Source organism: Adiantum capillus-veneris, chromosome 9 (assembly GCF_014529385.1).
Source record: "Adiantum capillus-veneris isolate H3 chromosome 9, ASM1452938v2, whole genome shotgun sequence".
NCBI classification, from domain to species: domain Eukaryota; kingdom Viridiplantae; phylum Streptophyta; class Polypodiopsida; order Polypodiales; family Pteridaceae; genus Adiantum; species Adiantum capillus-veneris.
This window is the reverse complement of record NC_140939.1, coordinates 150,646,411-150,662,080: the sequence shown is the minus strand read 5'-3', so window position 1 is coordinate 150,662,080 and position 15,670 is coordinate 150,646,411. Positions and strand designations below refer to the sequence as shown.

General features: G+C 41.6%; 1 protein-coding gene across 5 annotated transcripts in view; it reads left to right on the top strand.

The window, feature by feature from the left end:
- LOC147451374 (NAD(P)-binding Rossmann-fold superfamily protein) overlaps positions 1-8,618 on the top strand; it is a 55,168-nt gene extending 46,550 nt beyond the window's left edge. For 3 of the 5 annotated variants that reach the window (XR_015189220.1, XM_086520308.1, XM_086520311.1), the window contains 2 exons: positions 8,091-8,263; positions 8,342-8,618. Coding sequence is in view for 3 of the 5 variants with exons in the window: in XM_086520308.1 (XP_086376434.1) it covers positions 8,091-8,263; positions 8,342-8,411 (243 nt within the window). In the remaining 2 variants the exon portion in view is untranslated. The remainder of the gene's footprint in view (positions 1-8,090; positions 8,264-8,341) is intronic. The other 2 variants (XR_015189221.1, XM_086520310.1) reach the window with 1 other exon arrangement.
- The last annotated feature ends 7,052 nt before the right edge of the window (positions 8,619-15,670 follow it).

Here is a 15,670-nt window from a genome sequence, read left to right as displayed (position 1 = left end):
TCTGAAACCGGCCCGTGGGGCGGTAGGAGTCGGCTTTCACCCGAAATTCTTTACTTTAGACACAGACACAGAGCACTTTGCAAAGGAAACCTGCGACAGGAATTAACACTTAATCACACACGGCTCAGAAGCTAGAATGCTCTAAGCAGACGCCGACAACCAATAGGCCCCAAAATTGGCGCCCCTTTCGGTATTTCTTTATTCTTTGAGACGGTAAATTTACAAAGTAGAGTCCTGGGAATCCTTTGTCTATATCCAACTAGACACCACTTGATCTGGCCAAATTTCGGCAGCATAACAGCCCCAAAACTTGCGCGAAACCAATTCCCCTGTTGGAACTCACTTCCACCGGCATAAACCCTTTGATTCCTGCCCAAAAAAAGTAAATTCAGTACGCTGTATTTACTGGTTTTTGCCCTGTTTTCAGCCCCAAACAGTCCCCTAACTCTGCCAGTGGGGCACTATTCCCAAGAGTTCTAGCGTCAGTATGGCTGAAAAACAGTCAATTTACAGCGCATTCACAGCGCTGAAAATGCACCTGTACGGTGAGGTTGACCCTCACCGGTGCCTGCTTTGGAGTAGCAGTTAGCTAACCCTGTTCCTGCTCAAGGAGGCTCTTGCCTCAACACAAAAGCATAAAACCACACAGTTGTACATCAGTCAAATGAAGAACCCTCTTGTGGGGCATCACATAACTGCACGTAGGGGGGAGAGAGAGCAGTGTGTAGCGTGCAGGGCATCACTCCTAGCACCACACTGTACATGGGAGGGAAAGAAAGCACTCCATAGCTCTTAACCTGTGAGACAGGTTTTCAATGAAGCATCCCCCCAGCATAAATCGAGCGCCCTCTCTTCTGCCCTTTATCTGTAATGCATCTATGAACAAATAGATGCAAAAAGGAGAAGATTTCCATGGCTGCCAAAACTTGCGTATCGCTGAAAACGCAGCAAAACAGCCTTGTAATACGCATCTGATGCCTTCCAATGCTCTCCGTGGACCTAGGTAAAGCCATGGGAAGCTCAAAAATGGAGAGAAATGGTTGAAAATCACAGTTATCAGCTTCCAAAACTGCTCCAAAAAGTCAGTTACGAGTTTTGTTCTCCCAAACTTCGTAAATTGACCAAAAAGTGCCACTTGGCACTCATACATGCAATTTCCCCGCATTGGGCTTCTTGCTTAAAAATCTCTCAACTGGTGCTTCAATTGACTTTGCAACAGAATAATAAAATGTTCCCCTGGTCATACCGAAGGTAATGACGTGAACACATTTCACCGCCCAAAAAAGCAATTCCCTAATTTTTAGGAAATGATTCCGTTGGGCTCCCACTGGTCATCCGACCATCTATCCTCATTGTGACCGCATCCAAAAGTGCAATGTGGCCCAACTATCGGATACTTTCTGTTGGTAGTCTCACCTTGACTTTATGCCTTTATTGAGTCACGTCCTAGTATCCACCAACTTGCTAAGTGCGACGGGGATACCTACATGATCTTGCTCTCAGCCTAGACATCCTCTTACTATATGAATTCGAGCGCCGACCACTTCCCATCTGTGGGTGAAACTACCGTTCACATTGGTCATACAATGTCCGACCATTTGCAACTTCAAAAGAGGGTCTCAAAAATAAAACAAAAATCATTGGAAAGAAACCAACAACTAAGGTTAGCAGTTGCTACGTCCTCGTGACATACCCCCCTCTTGAAATCGCAAACGTCCTCGATTGCATACCATAAATACATGCCATAGATGATCTTGTGTGGTAAGCACCCTTCTATCATCGCAGGTATCCGCAAGAAAGACTGTCAAAACATATGTACAAATGACTTAATGAGACCTTCATACTTTTGTCAAACTGTACACTGCTGTTGCACTGAATCCATGAGTACATTTGATGTGCTAGCTCTATCATTACCCCTCCTTTGCAGACATTGGGTTGGGGCATACGTAGGCTATAACCCAAAGGCCTCAAGGTAAAGCTGTAATACATTTGGTGACTCTGACAGTTCATGTTCTTCCATCCACTTTGCATCCATAGGTGGATAGTTCTTGAACTTCACCACATAGCATCTTGCAACCTGTCCCTTAGCTTTTACGTGTGCAAGAGGCTCTTCCCTCTGCAAACGAGCATAATTCCACAACACTGACGTACCACCCACGACCAAGTAAGCTTAAATTTCAAGATGATTTATCGATGCGTCAAAGAATCCAAGCAATTGCCTCAGAGAATCGGCAAGCAGCGTGTCACCCGGTAGACCCACATCACTCCCGCAGGAGATCTAGTGGCCAATCTACCACCGTGAGACCTCTCCCTATCTCATCTTGGTTCATACTTTCAAACCCTAAAAACGCAGCAGAAAATCAGCCCTAATTTGACCACTTTCTAGCAGGGCGTACATGCGGAATTTCCTGTTTGTCCTGTGAAGAGGAACCCTCTTCCATAATGCCCTTCCCTTTGTCGGCCGTAGTGTAATCGCTTTTCTCCACTCTGTGTCTTTACCCAAAACAACCGAGGCTCACTCTTTGAGGAAAAAGTGATTGCTGTCCAGGCAATGAAACCTTGAAACCAGCCCGTGGGGCTCTAGGCGTTGGCTTTCACCCGAAATTCTTTACTTTAGACACACACACAGAGCACTTTGCAAAGGAAACCTGCGACGGGAATTAACACATAAGCACACACGGCTCGGAAGCTAGAATGCTCCGAGCAGACACCGACAACCAATAGGCCCAAAATTGCGCCCCTTTTGGTATTTCTTTATTCTTTGAGAGGGTAAATTTACAAAGTAGAGTCCTGGGAATCCTTTGTCTATATCCAACTAGATACCACTTGATCTGGCCAAATTTCAGCAGCATAACAGCCCCAAAACTTGCGCGAAACCAATTCCCCTGCTGGAACTCGCTTCCACTGGCATAAACCGTCTGATTCCTGCCCAAAAACAGTAAATTCAGCACGCTGTATTTACTGGTTTTTGCCCTGTTTTCAGCCCCAAACAGTCCCTTAACTGTCCTCTACCAGTGGGGCACTATTCCCAAGAGTTCTGGCGTCAGTATGGCTGAAAAACAGTCAATTTACAACGCATACACAGTGCTGAAAACGCACCTGTACGGTGAGGTTATGACCCTCACCGGTGCCTGCTTTGGAGTAGCAGTTAGCTAACCCTGTTCCTGCTCAAGGAGGCTCTTGCCTCAACACAAAAGCATGAAACCACACAGCTGTACATCAGTCAAATGAAAAACCCTCTTGTGGGGCATCACATAACTGCACGTAGGGGGGAGAGAGAGCAGTGTGTAGCGTGCAGGGCATCACTCCTAGCACCACACTATACATGGGAGGGAAAGAAAGCACTCCATAGCTCTTAACCTGTGAGACAGGTTTTCAATGAAGCATCTCCCTAGCATAAATCGAGCGCCCTCTCTTCTGCCCTTTATCTGTAATGCATCTATGAACAAATAGATGCAAAAAGGAGAAGATTTCCATGGCTGCCAAAACTTGCGTATCGCTGAAAACGCAGCAAAACAGCCTTGTAATACGCATCTGATGCCTTCCAATGCTCTCCGTGGACCTAGGTAAAGCCATGGGAAGCTCAAAAATGGAGAGAAATGGTTGAAAATCACAGTTATCAGCCTCCAAAACTGCTCCAAAAAGTCAGTTACGAGTTGTGTTCTCCCAAACTTCGTAAATTGACCAAAAAGTGCCACTTGGCACTCATACATGCAATTTCCCCGCATTGGGCTTCTTGCTTAAAAATCTCTCAACTGGTGCTTCAATTGACTTTGCAACAGAATAATAAAATGTTCCCCTGGTCATACCGAAGGTAATGACGTGAACACATTTCACCGCCCAAAAAAGCAATTCCCTAATTTTTAGGAAATGATTCCGTTGGGCTCCCACTGGTCATCCGACCATCTATCCTCATTGTGACCGCATCCAAAAGTGCAATGTGGCCCAACTATCGGATACTTTCTGTTGGTAGTCCCACCTTGACTTTATGCCTTTATTGAGTTCACGTCCTAGTATCCACCACTTGCTAAGTGCGACGGGGATACCTACATGATCTTGCTCTCAGCCTAGACATCCTCTTACTATACGAATTCCAACGCCGACCACTTCCCGTCTATGGGTGAAACTACCGTTCACATTGGCCATACAATGTCCGACCATTTGCAACTTCAAAAAGAGGGTCTCAAAAATTAAACAAAAATATTGGAAAGAAACCAACAACTAAGGTTAGCAGTTGCCACGTCCTCGTGACATCATCAATCTAGCTCTGGGTACTGTATCGAAGGCTTTGCGGAAATCCTCAAAGCAACAATAGAGCCATCTCCCACATGATCTCCCCTCCTCAATAATGGCTCTGAGTGTCAGAATATGATCAAGAGTAGAGAAACCTCTCCTTAAACCTGCCTGTCCTGTTGCTCGTACACCCTCTCTCTCTGCCCATCTACTCAAGTGTTGATGTCACAAACTGCTGATGTGTCAAAGCCCTGGAGAATGGAGCCAACTTGTAGATCCCGGCCGAAGGGCCTAAACCCTAAGAAGAACAAGTAACAGAAGAAGAAGAAGTCCGTCCTACCAACTTATGGGACCTTGTCCAATGGGGCCCAAGGTGACATAAAGGCATATGAATAAAGCAGGATTTTCCGCTGATTGTTGACGTGGTAGAACTATACGGATTTCTGCGTTTCACGCTGACAGTGTTGACATGGCAGATTTCCGCAAAACGCGCTGATAGTGCCGACATGGCAGTTGTACATATTTCCGCAAAGCACACTAGCAGATTTTGGCGCTTTTTTGACCAGTTGCTTTTGAGTTTGAAGCTTTTTACTGTAACTGCTTTTCAAGCCAATGGCCTTTAAATATGAGGTTAGGGCTCATTCTCTGGCATGCTTCCTGGAGAAGGTGCAGAGTCTGGAGTACCGGCTTGTGCTGTGTTGATGCAATATAAAGAAATACCGAAAGAGGTGCCAAGGTTTGGGGCCAATACTCTCTGGGGTGGAATTCCGCCACTCCGTGTCGCATGTCGTCTCTCTCTCTCAGTTCAATTGTTATTGAAGCGTTAAAGGTCTGTTCAGTCTGTTCTTTTCTATTGGCACATGGTGTCTGTCTTGTGACAGTTTCTCAAGGATGGATGCGTACAACCTTGCCAATGTGTGTCTAATCATGATAGTGCGGTAGTTCCTAGGCTCCGTAGGGTCCCTTGACTTGAAAATAGGTATGATAGTGGACAAACTCCAAATATTAGGTAGGCCCTCGCACATGGCCCGGTTGAACATCATTGCTAGAAACTCTACAAGCAGATCTTTGGCATGTATAAAATGCTCTGCTACCAGGCCATCGTGATCATATGCTCTCTTGGTCTTCATCCTGTCATTGGCTTTCTTTACCATCTCGGCGGTAAAGAAAGCACATGTGTGTGGGCATGGCTCTGGTGGATCTGGAAGAGGTGGTGGCGCTGTGACTGTGTAGAGGGATGATGCATATTGAACCCATACCTCCGTTTAAGTGATGACTGGTGGGGGAGAGTGCTCATGGAAGAGTCGCCATGCTTCGCCTGAATTCTGGCTAAAAAACAACTGATATAAATCCTGCTCTAGTCGAGCTAGAAATGCCCTCTTCTTCTGTCGTACCAAACGCTGAAAAGCAATCCGTGACTGTCTGTGAGTAATGACTCCTAGAAGCACCTCCCTCTGAAGTCGGGTTGTAGTCTATCTACACTCCTCATCATAAGAGCTATTCTAGGGTGTGCTTCTAGAACGTCGTCGCCGCCCAGGCTCAGTGTGGGTATGCCTCTGCTGTTGCACCTTGTAATGTCTCTGTCAATATATAAGTGAGCTCCCCGAGAGGTCTTTGTGCATAAGCGTCTATAGATACCATGTATGTAGACAGAATCAGTCTCCGAAGTAAAAGTGTATCGGGTATGTATAGATGTCTGTGCCAACCGAGTTGTGCTGAACTGGAATGAGACAGTAAACATGAGGAGGGTGTAACAGACTTGGACACTCCAAGTCAAGAATCGATCACCATAGCACCAAATAACCACTTCAAAACAATTCACAAATCACAATAGATTTGCAATGGCCCGGCGGAGTTCCGTGCTTAAAGATATTGGCCCCAAAGACTGGCGCCCCTTTCGGTATTTCTTTATGTATTAAATCAATGTCAAAGTACAAAGAGCGGTTAGGGTTTCACTCTCAGACTCTGCATCCAGATGCTCTGCAGAGTGAGCCCCTCACCGCGTATTTAAAGATTACTAGGGATGCCCAAAAGCAGAGCCCCAAAAGCTTCGAGTTCAAAAGCAAAACTTCTCTCTCTCTCTCTCAAGAGAGTAAAAATAAAGCAGGTATTCCCTTGCTCTCTCTCTATCTCCAAAGCATAGCCCAAAAAGCCTTCAAAATTGCGTCGCTAGGGAGAAAAGCAATCTCTGTGATTTTTGGAAATCTGTACATTGCTGCCACGTGACATTTGGCGCTTGCTTTTAGGGTTTCCAGCCACTTTAGGGTTTCAGCACCAGTTAGGGTTAGGGTTTCCAGAAATTAGGGTTTCTGCAAAATTAGGGTTTCTGGCAGAAGTTAGATTTTCTGGCAGAAATTAGGGTTTCTGCTGTCGGTAGCCACGTCATCACTTTGTGACAAAGAGCACTGTCTATTGCTAGCCCAATAGACCTGGGCCCGACTGTAAAAGTGTATCAGGTATGTGTAGATGTCTGTGCCAACCGAGCTATGCTGAATTGGAACGAGACAATAAACGTGAGGAGGGCATGGTTTATTGCTACCCCAATAGGCTTGGGCCCGATTGTGAAGTCCTGAATAGAGGGTATGAAACTGAGCCAAAACATAATCCACTGTGCTAGCCCCATGTCTATGTGGGAAACAAATGAACCCACTCAACACTGGAAATCTCTGGAGGCCATTCAAGATGGCCAGTCCATGTGAAGTCCCAAAATTTGTCAGATATCCCCCATATACAGTGTGCTCTTCATCCTGCGAACACCTTGCCAATCCCATATCATTGACATCCAATTCTCTCAACATTTCCTCTAAGGTATCGTAGAAAGTTGTCTGAGACTGGCCCGTCCTGGCATTAAAGTCTCCCAAAAGAATTGACATCTCTATCCCTAGAGAACTCCCATATGTCCTCATCCAATATCATGTAGGGTGATTGTCCCCTTGGGCGATGCGTAATTAGATGTGCTGGGGCAAAATAGCTTATTGCAATGTAGAGTGGCCTCCCTGTCTCCGCTCTCACTCTGACCCACATAATCTGGCTTGCTCATCTCTCCGAACAATACGAATGAGGGGTTGAAGCTCCTCCCCGAATAGGATTGCCACTCCTCCTGACCCCGTCCTCTATGCATTGATCTCACATCCTGCCTACAAGTAGTCTCCCAATGGTATCCTGTCACTCTGAGTTAAAAATAATGTCTCTTCCCTTAAAGCTATCCTCAAATGCGCCTACATCCAACTTCATTGATCCATTACAATTCTCTGCTGCCATTTTAAGACTGGTCCCATAGGTCTCGCACCGTCATGCGGTGCGTTTTTCCAACACCACTTCTCTCCCTCCCCTGTAGAAAGCAATTTCCCTTTCTCCATCGCTGCCTTGATCTCTAGCATCAACTCTTGCATGTGTGCTACTTGTGTTAGAGTGAGGTCATCACCCAAAAATATCCCAGTTTGCTTGAGTGTTGGTCTCTTCTTCAAGAATTCCTTCCTAGCTTCCAGCTTAGTGAAACGTATAATGAGTGCTCTTTCCTTGGGCCTTCCTTTCTCATCACTTCCCTTCTTGCTAACTCTCCAAGCACCTGTGTGGCTTCACGCATCTTATCTTTTCCTTTCTTTGCATCCTCAATCTACTTTTCAACTTTATCAACCTTCTCTTGTGTTTTGAAAAGGTGCTCCGCCCATGAGGAGAGAGAGAGAAGAAGAAGAAGGAAGAAGAAGAAGAGGAGAATTTTTAACGTCGTGGGAAACTATCCCAAGAGACTTCAAAGATCTATCCGACGAGAGTTGAACTCAAGACTTGTTAGTCGAGAGAGAGAGAGAGAGAGAGAGAGAGAGAGAGAGAGAGAGAGAGAGAGAGATCATGAACAGGTTGCCCCTTATTGCGCATCGAAATGGGCGATTGAAGGGCTCACACAAGCGGTTGCAAAAGAGGTCCCTCAAGGGGTAGCAGTGGTTGCCTTAAATCCTGGAGTTATTAATACAGATATGCTGGTCTCATGCTTTGGCCCGCAGGCTGCACTTTACCAAAGTCCAGATACATGGTAACTTAATATTTCATGATTTGATAGTAAGGTTTTTTGGTTTTAAAGCCTGTTATATGAGAGCTTGAATATGTGCAGGGCGCCTATTGCGGCAGACGCTATTTTGAATTTAACAGCAGCTGACAATGGATCATCCTTGAATGTTTAGGAAGAGTTTTGTAAGCTGATTACTCAGTATAATGCTAAATCATTTTTGACAAAAAAGAGAGAAGCTCCTCTTTTTAGTGCCTCAAACATCCCTTTTAGAAGTTCCCTGTATAGAATGGCTGATGTTGGATACCCTAAACCCTAAACCGGCAAAGGTGACACCTTGAACTATGCTCAAGTATATGAGAAAATGTGATTTATTATATCATCTCATGCTCTCCTTTGTCCTCTTCCCATCTATACAGTAGTAATTTGGTTTGTTTTACTATTTGCTAGAAAGGATTGTGATCATGAGGGCATGCATGATTTTTCATTTTTGTATGTACGGCATGTTATAACGAAAACTTATTTGCATTAATGCACATTTGATACAAGCGATTCAGTAAATAAACAACTGTTGATCCAATCTTACATTGCTTCAGTTTGTATTGTACAGAGATTATCCTTCAACTCGATGGATTGAATGACTTTCTTATGGTGGGTTTACCCATGGTCTAGAAAAGAGTACAGGACCAAGGGTAAGAAACAACTGTTGATCCAATCTTACATTGTTTCAGTTTGTACCGTACAGAGATTGAATGACTTTCTTAAGGTGCATGGGTTTACCCATGGTCTAGAAAAGAGTACAGGACCAAGGGTAAGAAAACCAAGTATTATGAGGCTTTTAGGTGACTACTAGAAGGGTCTAAATCTTTGATGATATGATTAAGAAGAATGGCAAATAGTAGGTCCTCTTAGGAATCCGCTTAAGATTGCCAATTTATCTTGTCCTTTAAACCAAGTAAAGAGATGTGAGGCTTTGGTGACCAGCAAGGCTGAGGGTTTGAGAGGCTCTCTCTAGTGAGGACTTTAAGAGAGCAAAGTTAAGGGTCCTCATGTACATAATTGATTGGAATGATAGTGGCTCAGAATACTACCACACACAAACATATCAATTCCATGATGCATGGAGAAGGCAAAGATGTTTGGGGCATTGCTCGCCCCATTTTCTCGGCCTTGAATTTTTAGGTCAGGCTAATCAGACAACAGGTTTATGCCAAAATCCAAGGTAATTATTGGGATGTATTACTAGGATGCCCAAATTTAGACCTTCAAAATCAAGATCCGATGAGATTTGTGACCGGGAAGAATGCTGGTTTGGGACACTAGGGTCGAGGATGTCGCATATGAAGTGATCAGGAACACATTGTACCTTAATTCAAGGTATGAATATGAGTTGTATAGACGTTCTTCTGAGTGTTTCAATAGCCAACGTAGCTCTTTAAAGCATACTTAAGATATGAAAAAGTTATTTTATTGCAAGGTAAGTGGAGTGCTATTGGAAAAGTCTATTTCTTCTTTTAATTGTTGTGTGGTTGTCTTGTAACCAACTGTCCTGCAAGAGGTGTTCAACTTTATGTTGGCAGCACTCATACTAATTATTCTTAATGTATTCAAAAAATTAAAAAGTATGCCTTTTAATGGCTTCAAAAAAAATTAGAAGTATTCTTGATTGAAAGATTCCCTCAACAACAACAGAACGATGTGTTAGTCTATGGCACATAGCAATGGGCAAGCACGTAGATTTGTAACAGTATTAACTAGGAAGGATGGATACAACATTGAGGAGAGAGAGAGAGAGAGAGAGAGAGAGTGCAAGGACACTTTAAAGAGAAGAAACCGCAATTAAAAAAAAAAAAAACAAGGGAGAAGAGAAACATCTCTTTATATGGACACAAAAGGTCTTTTGACCACCTTCATCTGTCTTTTCATCTTAAACTTACCCTTCACTTATGCACTTTATCTGTTTTGAAAGAATTTTCATCTTTTTGAGATTGGGGAGATCTAATAGCCCCTTTACAATTGTTTCCTTTTATCCCCAATCAGACTAGGGCAAAGAATGTCATAAAGAAGATTCTTTAGATGGACTTTGACAAGGTGTGCCTTGATCCTTCTTCCTTTATGGCCAACGAAGGTGGTCGACTTCTTGTCTTGTTGGTCAGCTTCAAAGCATTAGCAATTTCTCTTTTGAGTTTCTTAAATTTACATTTGAGTAAATACCATTTGCAAACGTGGAGCTCAAGAAATGTTAGTACCATTTGCAACCATGGAGCTGAGGGTAGACAGAAGCAAGGTAGCAATCAATGATGAAGATGATAGGTAAGAAGCAGTGGCAAGAATCTAGTGAGGGACATCGAGAGGAAGAGTTGTCAAGGACGATGTAGTGGACATGCCAAGCACAATAGAAGGTAGTCCACTTGTTGAAGGTGGCTACTATAACTCAAAGTTGTTGAGGTTATCTCCAAGGAGACAACAAAGGAAACTTGTCAAAAAAAATTAGTTAAAGGGGCTAAAATTTACATTGCATTTTCCTTGGTTTTCACCTCCTCGTGTAAAAGGAGTGAAAAGGATCCAAAGCTCGTTCCAAAAAATCATTTTCAGAGCCTTGCTTAAGGGGGATGTACCTCTTTCTTCAATGAAGATTTTGTGAGGGCAAGAAAATCTGTCTATATCAAATGGTCACAAAAAAGAAGAATTCTCTTAGGACCATACAAAAAACATATGACTAGGGCAAGCGGAAGGAGAAAGTTGCACTTATGGTCCAAGTTCTACCTTTGATTCCTCGCTAATTAGCTATCCAAGTCACATGCACACATTCTTGATAATGACCCAACTCAGAAGGAACCATAAATCTTTTCCCTTTTAACACATCTCAAAAATCCGTTATACACTACCATATATATATTAAGGTACAAGTACTACAATAGATATAGAAATCGATGTAATTTTGAGATAGGAGTGTTTACCTCATTGAGACAGAGATCTTGTTCATCTCTACTCTATATCGCCTAAAAGGTTGTTTGATTGAGAGACTTTGTGGTTCAAAAATCACGACAAAGGAATATGCAAAAAATAGGAGAAGATTGAAGAGGAAAGGAAAGAGGGAAATCAAATGTTTCAACGCAATTTTTTGCGGTTGAAAAAGAGGGGTGAAAGTGAAAAAGGCAAATACCAAATAGCTGGTAGTTGAAAGGGACAACTTTGGGTGTGAAGGGAGCACAAACTTTAATTAAAGGTCTATCATGCAGGCTAGAATTGAAAGCTGCTTTGCTTGGCATGTGTCAATGGTGCTTGAAAGCTTTGATAAGTAAAGACTTAATGCTAGCCTTATTATAATGTTTAGCTAGATTCATTTGCATGCTATTGTTTTGGGAAAATTACCAAAATACCCTTGCTTTCTAGAACTTCTCAAAATACCCCTCAAATTTCAAAATTTCCCAAAATACTCCTCAAATTTTAATAGGAATTCCCAAAGTTCCCTTCATATTTTCCAAAAATCCCAAAATAGTTCTTGGCAATGTTGCAGACGTCTCCAAAAGATTTTATTTTTGCAATTCTTCAAACACACATTGGTTCTCCTTCAATGGGAGATAATATAAGTACGATTTTTTTTTTGCAATGTAGGCTCTTGAGATGAACTACTTTGTAATTTGTAGATGCAAATATCTCTATGTGTCAACTCATTGATGAAAACACTTGTCCAAAGACACTAAAAAGATAGATCTCCATTGTCAAAACGAATAAACTATACAAAAATTGGAGCACTCCATGCAATGTTGGTACAAGGGTATTTTGTGTATTTTAGAAATTTCAAGGGCATCATGGGAATTTCCACAAATTTTGGGGGTATTTTAGTAATATTTCCTATTGTTTTATTGGTTGCTATATCGATCCTTTTAGGAGCCATTTACCTATGATTTCCCTCTTCCTATCACTTGCAATCATACACAAGTAATACATGGGATTTTCTTACATCTCTCACGATTTCAAGCACTTTGGTACCATAAGCACCTGTGAGAAAGATGGGCATTAACATTGACGTCAACTTAAATAAGAATATGATGGCATAACATCTTCCAGTCCTACTTAAAAATAGAACTTTTTCCCCTTGCTTCTAATAAAATCTTGTACTACTAGTGCTTTTTTCTGAATGCTCTTGACTAGAGTGGTAGTGAATTGTCCCCCTAATTGCATGATGCATTAGGTATTGCATAGTTAATGGCCCTCGCTTTCATCATGCACATAACTAGATGGCCTAGATTATAAGGCTTTTGAAGTACATGTATTTTAGGGTAAATCATAAAGATTATGTTTGAACACCTATTATGTTCTGCTTATCTTTTGTGTAAGTCTTATCAAACATGGATATCACATCTGCATGAGGTAATGGCACATACTAGTGTTGTCGGTTGGTAGTTGAAAGGGATAACTTTGGGTGTGGAGGGAGTTGAAACCTTTATTAAAGCTTTATCCTGAAGACTAGAATTGAAAGTTGTTATGCTTAGCGTGTGGAAGCCTTGATAAGTAAAGACCTGATGATAGGTTTATTGTTGATTTGTTTTATGTTTAGCTAGATTCGTATGCATGTTCTTGTTTTTGAAAAATTACCAAAGTACCCTTGAAATTTCTAGAATAGACCCCTCAAATTTCAAAAATTCCTCAAATTTAATTGAAATTTCCTAAGTGCCCTTCATATTTTCCAAAATTTCCAAAATATTTCTTGGCAATGTTGCAAACATCTCGAAAAATTTTTAGGCAAATTGGTTCTCCTTCAATGGGAGATAATATAAGTACGACTTTTTTAGCAATGTAGGGGCTTGAGATGAATCAGTTTGTTATTTGTAGATGCAAATATCTCTATTTGTTATCTCATTGATGAAAACACTTGTTCAAAACACTAAAATATAGATATCCATTGTCAAAACACATAAACTATACAAAAATTGGAGCAATGCATGCAATATTGGTACGAGGGTATTTTGAGTACTTTAGAAATTTCAAGGGCATCGTGGAAATTTTCACAAGTTTTGGGGTATTTTAGTAAATTTCCCTATTTTCTTATTGGTTGCTATATCGATCCTTTTAGGAGCCATTGAACTACGGTTTTGCTTCTTATGTCTGACCATCATACACAAGCAACATGACTTTTTCTTCACATCATTTGAGTCTTGCTTTTAGGAGCCATTTGCCTATGAAAGAAGAGTGGAGGTGCCACATATGAGTGCACCCTTGATGAGAGGATTATTTTAAATTTCGAATATCATGTCCTCCTCATCAATAAAGTGTTTAAGAAGTCAATGGCACATTTAGTGCTAAGAAATATTGCAAAAGACTCCTAAGATACTTCTAACACGTTCCACAAACTTATTCATTTTCTAAACCTTTCTACATTCTTCTATATAAATAGCATACTGATATTAGGAAATGTATGGATCTTTGATGGGCATTTTTATTGAAGAAAGGTTAGGGTAAAATAAGGGTGGTGGTATCACCTTGTACCTAAAAAAGAGGTAAGGGGGCACCTGTTTTATCCTCCTTGATGATGGGCCAAGGGGACACCTACTTTGTCTCCACTAATGATATCCATAGATATAAAAGGAGGGTCTTTTTCCTTTTTTTGAAAGTATTTGTGGGGGGGCGGGGTGGGGGGGCCTGAGATAGACAATGCTTGCAAATGACGAGAGAGAGAGAGAGAGAGTTATCGTCTTTGAAGGACATATGCATTGTTCAACATGTGTTGGGCTCTGATCTTTTCACTTGCATCCCTTGTATAACCACAGATTCTTGGAACGACCGTTACAAAGGCATATGCTTCAAGAGCTAGAGGGATGGTATGGTGGCCATTTTTAATGTGTGTTCTGTCTTTATTTTCAATTGAGTCCCTTTTCCCACTGTCATGACTTCCCCTCCCATTGTGAGGCTAGTTTTGCTTTACACAACCTTTACAAGACCTTTAGAGCTTCATTTGTGTTTGAACTTCTCTAGTTCTATATGCATATATTTCATTCAAGCCTAAAGGAAGTTCATAAACTCATATGAGGGTTTGTTTATGGCACTCCATACCAATCTTAGTGAAATCATATTATGTCACATGTCCTCAAAGGATCTCGCATAGCCATAGTTTTTTTCTCGTCTGTGATATCACAAAAAAAAAGGGCTATCATAAGGTAGAAACATGGATGCACCAATACTTCAAAGCACCTCTAGACACATGGCTTCTAACTGCCATCCAGCAAAATTATGTATAAGATCCATAGACATGATACCTGCATGTGGCTCGTTCTGAGCAAAACACTAGTCAAAGAGAGGCTAGAAAACCATCACCCAACTTATATAGAGACCAATCCATTATATGGCCCCTTCTGGCCATCTCTCCTCTTAAATTTCTCGCTTACAAGAGAGGCTAGAAAACCATCACCCAACTTATATAAGACCAATCCATTATATGGCCCCTTTTGGCCATCTCTCCTCTTAAATTTCTCGCTTACAAGACCCTTGTCCTCACGTTACTTCCCCCTTGTGAAAAGTGTTTCTTATAGTAACAAAAGTGAAGAACTTCTTGACAACACTATTGTTTCCCAAGTAGAATCCTTCCTACTTTAATCTTTTAACTTGATTAGTACTGACATTCTGGCATGGTCCGACATGCTGTCCATGGTGCACGTAAATACATTATGCTGCATGAGGTTAGTGGTTCAAAAATTTGGCTAACTTGCATGCATGTAGTGAGTCTTATTTGCAATGTCAAGCCATTCCTCAAATGACTAACACAAACTATTAGATGCATACGCGTTGGCACATAATTGTAACTTGTAGGTGATATGGCACGCCATCCTGCACCTTGTAAAAGGTTAGAAAAGATGGCAAACAAGCTTAACTCTTCTCTAGTCTTCACATCTACTGTATGCTTAAAAAGCGGTACAAATCTGATCACCTTACTCACAAATTTGCATATCATCCATTAATAACGACCTTGTGCTTATTAAGCATTACGACCAGCAATTCGCAGTCTGTCCATATGATCTTGGAGAAAAATTTTAACATGTTGGATTTTCTCTCTGAATAACCTTAAGAGTGAGGCAATTGACCCACATTACTTATATCGAAAGTCATACATCGGCTAAAATGTTGTGGTCATAAGCTAGAATCGACAGACCCACCCACATCATACATGCCCCTCAAGCTTGATCTCTAAAAACACGTCAGCTTTAAAATCAATTTATTATAAAGAAAAACAGCACAAAGCCAGTGTAGGCATTCAAATTTATAAAAAAAAAATTAACATCTATTTATTATCAAGATAAAACAGCATAGAAGAGCTTTGTAGCGATTGTATAATCAAATATAAAGCATCACTTTAACCCAGCAAACATACGTAGATAGAAATTTGACTGCAAGACATGGGATGAGATGAGGGGGACACGTGTATAAAGCATCAGA